Source organism: Cyprinodon variegatus, unplaced genomic scaffold (assembly GCF_000732505.1).
Source record: "Cyprinodon variegatus isolate N-32 unplaced genomic scaffold, C_variegatus-1.0 Scaffold70, whole genome shotgun sequence".
In the NCBI taxonomy this organism is placed as follows: domain Eukaryota; kingdom Metazoa; phylum Chordata; class Actinopteri; order Cyprinodontiformes; family Cyprinodontidae; genus Cyprinodon; species Cyprinodon variegatus.
In genome coordinates this window covers 1008128-1018450 of record NW_015150523.1, presented here as the reverse complement: position 1 = coordinate 1018450, position 10323 = coordinate 1008128, and the positions used below count along the sequence as shown (strand labels likewise).

Sequence of the window (10323 nt, the reverse complement as noted above, 5' to 3'; positions counted from 1 at the left end):
TCGAGCAGCTCCGGGTGGATCTCATCCACCCCCGGGGCCCTGCCACCGAGGAGCTTTTTAACCACCTCGGCGACCTCGCTCACAGAATCCCAAATAAGAGAGGTTAAATGCTTGTGTAAAAAAAATTACATGCACAATTAGCGGGGGTGCTGCAGGTAACGTACTTGTGAATGAAATGAATGAAAGAAGGTCTAACAATGGTACTGATGACTCTATTTGAATAAGGATTCTAAATGCATTACTATGGGGACTGTAGGAGAGTAGAGTGTACATATATTTTCCATGTCACAAAGGGATTTGCAGTAGCACTGCGCACAGATGTTAGTTTGATCTCTACCGATTGTAAAGAGATGGAGGAAGAGGAAAAGAGTTTGAGGCTTTATACAGTATTTCAATAAAACTCAATGCTATTTCTGATATTTTGGATTGAGCTTCCTGGATGGGAAGCGAAACGTCTTCAAAGTCGGAAACAAAGTCCAGTGGATTGTTTTTTTTACTTTTTTGGAATGACTATAATCTGGATGACTGAGAATCTTCACCAGATTTTTGATCATAATATCTATTGAAGACAAACACATTGCGTCTATTCAATGCTTTCAAGACATGAGTAGACCCAGGAAGTAGAATATCTAACTCCCCTTCAATAGATGATCTGCATGTTCTGTTGTACAGACTTGTATTAGAAAATCATTAACATTAAGACGCTCAGTTACATTTACTTAAGCAAATTTTTGAGAAAAATATATATTCTTTTCTGCATCGTACAATTTAGTTTAACTTGAGAAATTATATGATGAGGTATCACTACTCATACGTGAGTAAAATGTCTGGCTACCCTACCCATCACGAGTAAATGATTATCAGGCTTGTTTTAAGCAAAAACACACAAGAAACAAACCTACAGGGTTTGCCTAAGTAACACTTCCATTTTAATCTCCAGCTTCATTATTTTCTATTTGCTGATCCTGCCATTTCATTTGGAGGTCAAGTGGAAATGCAGCAAACAGTTTCCTGTATCATGTTACAGGCAGGAACCTTACACTAATCCAACCTACATACATAACATACTATCAGTAATGAGGTCAGATATTTTATAGCAAGAATGTCTTGGAAAATACATTTTGAAACGTTTATCCTAGCTGAAATTATTGTGTAATTACTGAATGTTCTGTTTGTTTATATCATTTTCAAAAGTTGCAGATAACTTTATCTGTTTTGTTAATTTACATAATTTTCAAATCCTTAAATCAGAAGCTATGATCAGTTAAACACTACTTAAGTAGCCTTTTTACTATTTTCTCTTCTACTCTTTAGCAATGTATTGGCTGGCTACTTTTTACTTTCAGTTGAGTAAAAATATGATAAAGTATAGCTATTTTTTCTTGAGAACTAATTTTAAATACTCTACCCACCTCTGATGATGAACTACTCTAAGTAATACAGATGAATAAGGCAGAAGTAAATGTACTGATGTGCATCTTTCCACAGCTATAGGTTATATTTTGTAAAAATAAACAATCCTGTTTGGCTCAGGATGTAGTACATCTTTGAAGTTTTGAGCCCTTCTGTGATTGATTTTAGATCAAAGCATATGGATCATGCGTCAGAACGGCCTTGGCTAATGCCAGATCTAAATTAAACTGAGAATCTGTGGAAACTTCAAAACTGGAGCTCATAGATGTTCTTCTAAACTAACTTCAGCTATTTTGCAAAGGGGGGCAGAACAAGCTTCTCGAGCTCTGGTTGAATAAAGCTGCTTGACCCAAAAGGTTTTTCCTAAAGGTGGTTATGCAAACGACGAACCACAACAGATATGAACTTAAATGCACACAACACTTTTTGAACTTCACATTGCAAAAAACAAAAAAGGAAACCATGTAATCCTTTGCATTCTTCTGTATACACAATGCAGCTGGTTTAAGCATGTGCAACAACCTGAAGGCAACTGGCTGCTGGTGTGGGAATGCAAGCTCCTCGCCTCGCGAATATGATCTCATCCAGATGCTCCAGGTCATTTTAGGTACACGTTGCAGCTCTTGCTATCAAATAACAATACATCTATGTACTTTGTGCTCCATTTCAGGACTGAAACCTGCAAGCCCCGCCCTCCAGGAAGAGGTGAACTCGTTGCGAACCGGCACCTGGAAAAACCCGTTTAGCTCAAATCACTTTGCACCTGTTCAGCAGCTCTCTGCGGTTTGTTTGTTTATTTTTTTAACCAAGAAGATCAGTTCACAGCAACCTGTCATGTGACAATTAATTCTAGCTCTGGAGCTGAACGCAAAAAAAAAAACAACAACCAAAAAACAAATGTGGAAGTGTCTCAAGCGCTGCAGTTAATTTGCAACTGTTTGTGTTGTCGTGACTGGGGCCTGCTGTTTAACACTCAGCTGTGATGAAACACTTACATAAACGTGTGACTGAGAGCGAAGACCAAACTCCAACAAGCCTGTCAGTTGGAGAAAAAGCAAACCAGAAGAGGCAGAAACTGTAGACAAAATAGCAATTTATTAATAACTTATCTTTCTTATACATTCAGAAGGGAGGAGTGGGGGGATCACCAACATGGCGACATCTGAAAGGCGTATTTTTTTCGTATTTCAAACTCTAATTTCCACTTCTCACAATCCTGATAAATTCAAAACTGCATTTCAAAATGTTTACCCTGAAGAAGCTTTGACCACACTTCAGATTTAACCCTTGTGCAGAGGGGTAGGATTGTCTACATCAGTATGGAGCTAAATGGGTGCCATAAAGTTAGTTCAAAAAGATGCTTTTGTTTAAACTGAAAATAAATAATTAGAAATTTTTTCTCTTAAAGTGAAAAAAACTGAAAGAAAACTTTAGAAAGAGGACAGGATATTTGAATCTGAACAATATATTTTTTTAAACTCAAGAAAAAAATCTATACTTAAAAAAATATATATATAAGACTCAAGTCTTTTTTTAACCAGTCGAATAAACACAACTGGTTGATTATGCTTCAAAGACATCTTTTAATATGTTTGTAACTGAAAAAACAAAACTTAAAGCTGCAAAAATGTTTCTAAAAAAATATCCAGTTTAATTAAAATATTTTCTTTTTCATTTAAAATGTTTCATATCCTTTTTTTTTTTTTTTTTGTTCGTTTCCAAAAAGTTTTTTATGGTTACAAAGAAAAAAAAACAGTTTTTTAAAACAAATTTTATGGCCCAAATTTAGCTCCATACCTAGACCCGGACCGCTCACGGTTGGCCGTTTGATTCAAGCTATCATTAAAGATGCTCCAAAACTTAAAAGGAAAATCTGAACAATAAATCAGGACTTGGATACAAAGCAGAAAAACATTTAAAGCCTAGAAGGATAAAGTGAAACAAAACTTGTGAATGTTCGTAAGGCAAACAACTGTTTTGTGAGAGGGGAGAGTGCAAAAAGGCCAAAAATAAAACAAACAAAAAAAGGCCGGTTGGCTGAATTGATACATAAAGCAATATGGATATATACATATAGATATATTACACATGTACACATTTCTGAACAATTCTTGGAAAGCCTTTTTGATTTTTTGGCATAATCAACTTAAGAATAATGAACGGTATGCAGTTGGAAAGCTTTACATAAAACTAGAATATGAAATACAGATTCTTTAGTACCTGCTTCCAAAGGGTACGTACTCTCTCTTACATTAAAATATGTACACAATGTACAGTATAAATGTTTGAAAAGTGTAAAAATCAGTCCAGTATACTGTGTGCCTTCTAAAGCTGGGGTGCTTTACCCCACACAGGCGATTCTTCACAGAAGATGAAGGAGGGCAACGCACCCCCAAGTCCTGGGCGATAAACCCCAAAACAAAATATACAAAATGGTTTTCAGTCCAGTCTGAGCAATCAGGTCTCTTTGGCACACCAGCCTAGGATCTTTGAAGCAGAACATACAGCTCTTGTTCGCTTTTCTTGGATACAACAAGAAAAATAAAAGAAATACCTCAAGAGTTCAACCGGAATATGATTGTAGAAAGTAGGAGTTTTTTTTTGTTTTTTAATGATTCTGTTGCTTTAACTGTCCATCCTCACTCAGACAGCAGCAGCTGCTGTACTGACCAGGCTGCTCTAGCACTTCTACTCAGCAGCTGTCACCCTCCCACCCAAAAAAACAGCTGCATCAGGATCCAGAGCCAGTTCCGCAAAGCAGATGATGGAGAAAAGATTTTTTGAAACTTTTTTTTCAAAGCAGAGGAAACAATTGAGCTAGAGGGGCGCTTGTAGGCAGACCTCACGTAGACTGTAGGGGGTCCAGCTGGAAGACGTTGTGGTTTGTGGGGGTGGTGAAGTACAGCTGCTGGCTTGGAGGCGCCAAACGGTTGTCACAAGGGCTCTTCAGGCCCAGCGTGCGCTCAAAGTCCAGGAGCTGGCCCATGAAGTTGAAGTTGGGGGAGATGTTGGATTTCTTCATCTTCACAATGTCGTAGGCATCGTTCATGGACAGGTTGAGCTTCTGCATAAGGTAGGCCACCGTCACGGTGACTGAGCGGCTGATGCCGGCCAAGCAGTGGACCAGGACGCCGCACTTCTGACCCCGAGCTTCATCTGGTTTGCAAAGAGAAAGAAGATTTCGGTTAATATCGAGATGGTGAAAGCCGCAACATGAGGATGGAAAAGAAATGGTGGATGGAATTAATTTGGCTCTGTTTTCACAGTTTGACATTTTTAAACAAATTTATGCTCCTAAAGTTCAGAGGTTGTATGGAGTGACTTTCGTTCCATTATTTGCTGCAGAGAAAGAACACATCTTGTAAATAGAAATATATCAAAAATGCAAAAATAATAAATCTAATAATGCTAATAAAAAATCTTCCTGTTTTCTAATATTTGTTTTTCTTTTTGTTTTTACCAAATAAAACTTACATAATTTAAAAGGTTCTTTTTAAAAAATGTTCTTTATCTGATTGATTTTTATGAATTTCTTTCTATTTAAGGTGCATTTTACAGATCAGAGTCTCTTCCTTCAAGCCCAAAATGAACTCTCAATCTTGACCAATAAAAAAGCTGCTGCTAATGTCCAACAGACCAATAGAAATGTGAATTTCCTCACTCCAGAGGAAAGGCCGCCCCCAAAGGTGAAGAGAATGCAACTTAAAAAAATAACAGTTACTATCAAAATCCATTTTTGCGTTTCAAAGTTTCACTTCCGTTTTTTTTTTTTAATATGCATTTACTAAATGTGTTTTTTGTTTGTTTTCTTTCCTTCAAATTTTCATCTAAAAAGCATCCTCTTTGTTCGCACTAATAATGGAAAAAAAATTCCCTCCATACCATTGGCCTTTCACCTTGTTTTGCATTGTGACGCTGATGATTCAGTTATCTACCCACACTACTAAAGAGCATAATAAACATCCGCCTCGGATTAGAGGAGGGCTGACATCCATGCATGGGAAAAAAAGTCAAAAGTTTTCACCCTGTCTATCTGTCAGTGGTGTCTATGAACAACCAGGAGCGACAGCACAAAAAAAAACATCAACATTCTCCCTTGTTTGGTCCTGGAATAGCTGGCTGGGAAATTGACTATTACAGTCTATTAGAGCATTCTTCCGCTTGCCCAGGGTTGGTGTGACAATGGTGCCATTTGAGCGTGTAAATGTAAGAGTCATGAGGGCACCCTGTCAAGGCAAACAGGATGTCAACAGGCCTTGTAAATGGCTCCTTTTGTTATGCGGAGGAAGAAGAGGGATAGGGAGAGGAGGGGTGCTCATGTCCTAGATTACTTTCAATGCCACTTCCTTCCTGTTGCACTCGAATTACCCCCCCCTCCCCCTGTTTTCAACGCTGCTCTTTGTGCTGCTATTACACAAGCCCCGGGACCACAGATAGCCCAGGATGTCCCCCATTGAAGTCAAATCACTCGTACGCTGGGCGTTTTAGCCCTTTCACCATCAGAGGCACACTTGTACTGCTGCTTCAGCATGGTGGCCTTAATCTGCCTGCCCTGCGTGTTCCTGCCTGATAAGACAAAAGCCAGGGACAACTCATCTAATCTAAATTGCACAATAAGAGCCTGAGAACCTCCAGACGGACTTTAAAACATATATTAATAAAATTATTCACTTTTTTTTTTACTACTACTTCCTCCATTGTGTTTAAATCTTTTATTGCATCTAATCTGTGGATAATCTCTCTGGTTTTCCACCGACTTTCTTCAGAATATGTAAAGATTTCCTCCTATCTTCCAAACCCAAGACAGCAATTAATGGATGACATTCTAAACTGAGGATTTCTTTTAAATTAGAAAGTTTTCACTTGGTTCAAACAGTTAACCTAGTTAGCTGTCCTTTAAATGGGGTGGTGTGCAGACTCATACTCCAACAATAATGCTGTTTGCCATTCCTATGTTATTACAACAACAGCTGATTTATTGTATGTTTTTTTAGGTGGTTGAAAATGATTTCTAGTGTTGATAGGTTGTGCACTAATACCACAAAACATTGCACATTTTATAATCTTCATCTAGATCTTGTCGATACAAAACTTTGGTAATCAGATATTCGTGAATAGAATTCACATTTGTACACCCTTTCACCTATTGTTTCTAAAAACAACCCTATGTTGTTCAAACAGGAAGTGTTTTTCATCTATCTGTATGTAAGAAGCCTGTAGTGTTTGTTTGGCCCTCCATAAGGAACCACATCACTATTATTGTGAGAACCAACTGATGACCCACAAGTTGGTTTAAGGGGCCTCAAGCCCTTACTTTGGGAACCCCTGATCAACAACCCCTAAATGAGGAAAAGCTTAGCAGCCAGTTTTCTGTCAGGATGACCTACCGATGAAGCTGATGGCCTCGGGGAAGAACTGGGAGAGGTTCTGGCTCCAGTGGTCCGAGATGGGGATCTGTTTGTACTTAAACTCCCCCGCGTTCTCGAACAGGTTGGGCAGGTTAGGCGTCACGTTGAGGATGTACTTGATGCCATATTCCTCCAGAACATCCAGGTTGGTGGAGTCTTTGGCGCAGCCCAAGTAAAGGTGCGGGAGGATCTCCACGGGGAAGGAGGGCTGCGGGTTGGACAGCGGGCTGCCGTCTGAGTCCGTGGCGCTGCTCGGGTCGATGTCCGATTCGATGTCGGATGAGTCGGAGCTGATGCGCAGGCCGCCCAGGCCCAGCACCTGGGTGGAGGTGGGAGAGGAGCTGCTGCTGGTAAAGGATCCATCCAGGTTGGTTTCACATAAGGCTGGATACTCAGCCTGGAATTTGCTGAAGCCACCTTTAAAAGAAAGTCAAAAATAAACTTCACATTGAGATGCAAAACATGCATTGTCAACGTATAAAGTGGACAAAGTACAAAAACAGTTTCATGAATATAGGAATAAAAACAAATCTACGGAAGAGGATTAGGGCCACTGAAAAAATAAAAAAAGTTAACCGATTTTTACATTTTATTTCAGTTTAACATGGGGGAAAAAAGTCAGAATTCTGACTTTCTGACGTAAATCTAAGAATTCTGCCTTTTTTCTCATAATTCTGAGGTTTTTGTTATAATTCTGACTTTTTTCTCAGAATTCTTAATTATATTTTCAGAATTCTGATTTTTTTCTCTCAGAATTCTGACTTTTTCCCATATTAAACAGAAAAAAATTGAAAAATCAGTTAACTCTTTTTAATCTTTTCAGCGGCCCTAGTCCTCTTCCGTACAGATCGGACATGAATGAGTGTAAAAATGTGAATGGAGCCCACTCACCCTCCAGGTAAAAGGCCTTATAGCCCTCGTCCTTCATTTTCCTCAGCAGCAGACCCAGCACCGACCCTCCGTCCACATTCTCGTTCCACTCCCGGCTGTACTCATCGTACAGCACTATGGTGTCCGTCTTGCAGCGGCGGACGAACCTCTCTCGGTCTCCTCCGTCGGTGAGGAGGGAGCGCACCGGCAGGTTGCCCTTCTTCAGCCGCCGCAACATCAGGCTCGGTATGGCCACGTTGATCGCCGTCTCGACGTGCGAGGATTCGTAGAGCTCCTGGGCCCGGCAGTCCATCACCAGCAGGCCGTCCCTGCGGCTCTCCAGCTGCTCCCGGAGCCAACTCACCGTCTTGCTGATCGCCATAACCGAGTCGATCTGTACAACGGGCTTGAGCTTGTCAAGCATTTATAAGCAGGAGTTAAAAAACGCAGTTTTCAGGGAAGAAATGTAAAATTTGGTTTCGATCCGAGCCGATGCTCAAAGGAACAGAAACGTGAGATGTGATCTCTTCTTAGGAAAAGAAAAATCAGTTTAAACGCGAAAGGTATTTAGGCTCATTCATGCATCTGCCTGAAGAGTCCGATTTATTTATCAATGAGTCACAGCGGCCTCCTTCTGCTCTTATATAATAACTCCACCGATTCCAGGCGCAGCCGCTTTCCAGCCTCCGTATTATTTTTGTTTTTGCACAAAATAAACAAAATCCAGAGTGAAACTACAGATTATTGTGAGGAAATGTCTTCCCGCTGTCCTCCTCCTCGGCTCGTTGTGAATAGAAGCTCTGCAGGCTGCTGGAGTCCTCTGCGGCGCCAGGCTGCTGAATGGCTGCAGACACCAGGCGTCCTCATTGGATACGGTCTGTTGGCGGACCAATCAGAGGGAGCTCAGCGGCGGTCGCCTTGGAAACGGGGGCCGGATAGAGCGGCTAGCGTTGATGAATTGTTAATGAGTTTGTCATTCACAAAAACGGAGAGGAATTTCGGCTCCGGATGGAGCGAGTACAAACAAACAGCAGTGCTGCAGGGAGGAGGAAGGAAGGAAGGAAAGGAGGGAGGAAAGAGGGAGGGAGGGGGAGGAAAGGAGGGAGAATGGCCCAAAGTCAGAGGAGGAAGAAGGACTAGCAAATGGTGTAATGCAGGGCTGGATTTAGGAGGATTTGTGTCTTTGGGCTAGAAGCAGTTTTGGGCCTTTAACCCACCACTTTCTTTTAGATGTGGGAACAGAAAAGGATAAGGCACACAGGAACCTTTTTAAAAGAAACAAAGCTGTCTACTTTTTAGAAAATAAGTGAAATCCATATTAAAACTATAATTGTAAAATACAAACCATACAAATAAAGTCAAAATCACAAAGTAACTTTTTTTAAATCAAATATATTTAATTAGTTGGATTATTCTATTTCCAATAATTCTGCTTAGATGGGTTACATTAATGTATTACTGATTTAATTAAATAATTTCCCTATATTTAAATACCACCAAAGAGAAATCAGTTAGCTCATACGGTCACATTGCTTCAACATTTTCTAAGGAAAATCATGTATCCTGTCATTCACTTTGCAGGTTGTTGTTTTTCATTTTATTGCATGCGGCAACAGTGGATATTTGCATTGTGTCACTGACTCTATATCAATCCCTCACACCTTGCTAGCATGCATGCTGCGACAGTGGAGAGGAAAAACTCCCTTTTAGAATCATCCTGTTGAACCAGGCTCAGTGTGAGTGGCCTTCTGCTGAGGCAGAAACAGACACACAAATAGAGCATAGAAGCACACAAACAAAAATGGTGGCGCTCATAACATTCAGGAACTTATCTGACTGCATAGGGTCCTCCACCCAAATATTGAAAGCCTTGATCTCTGCATCATCCCAGGTCTCACCACACTCTTTTGATGCCATTTATTGTTAATAGGCTGAGAAGAGGTTTGTGTTGTGAACAGGTGAAGAGATCTGTGAATTGCAGAAAACCTTTTTTTTTATTGTATTTACTATTTCTGAAACCCAACAACAACTTTTTAACATTTTAGTTTCAGTGTATTATTAGTCCATCTTAATCCTATTAATAGTTTAGCTACAGCTTAGAAACGGCTTAATAACATTTAGTAACAGCTTATAAAAAAATTGTTAACAGATTATCACCAGTTTATTAACAGCCCATTAGCAAAAGTTAAATGGAAAAGGGAAATCATTAAGAGTAAAGACGGTAAAGTATTTTTTAAATCAAATTCATGAATAGTATTTTTTTTCTGTCTGTATTTAGAAATGGAAAAATAAGGTGCAAACGTGTTTTTAGTATTAAATAAAAATGTATGATTTTAAATGACGAATTTGAAATAATTGTATTTTATTTTCACTGACTCTCCTGGTCCTCCACAGGTTTCTACTGAATTGAAATCACAAATCACTTTACACCTTCTATGAAGATCTACTCTGCGTGTACAAACATTTTCCCACTGTTTTAAGACATCCAAACCTTCTGAAGATCAGGTACTAAATGTTCAAAATCTAAAGTGAGCTGGACACATTCAATAGCTTGTTTGTTTTTCGGTGTTTTTTGTCTGAACTGTAGTACTGCGGCTGTTTTAGGCATCCGGGCTGGAGGAGTTGCTGTTTG

The 10323-nt window shown here is 39.7% G+C and overlaps 1 protein-coding gene across 1 annotated transcript; it reads right to left on the bottom strand.

Moving 5' to 3' along the window:
* Positions 1 to 3123: 3123 nt before the first annotated feature.
* On the bottom strand, positions 3124 to 8532 carry dusp6 (dual specificity phosphatase 6). Its single transcript, XM_015372245.1, has 3 exons — positions 7713 to 8532; positions 6801 to 7238; positions 3124 to 4569 (listed from the first exon to the last, which is right to left on the bottom strand). Exons 1-3 carry the CDS (start codon positions 8113 to 8115, stop codon positions 4256 to 4258), a joined length of 1155 nt encoding a protein of 384 aa, XP_015227731.1. The 5' UTR covers positions 8116 to 8532; the 3' UTR covers positions 3124 to 4255.
* Between the last annotated feature and the right edge of the window lie 1791 nt (positions 8533 to 10323).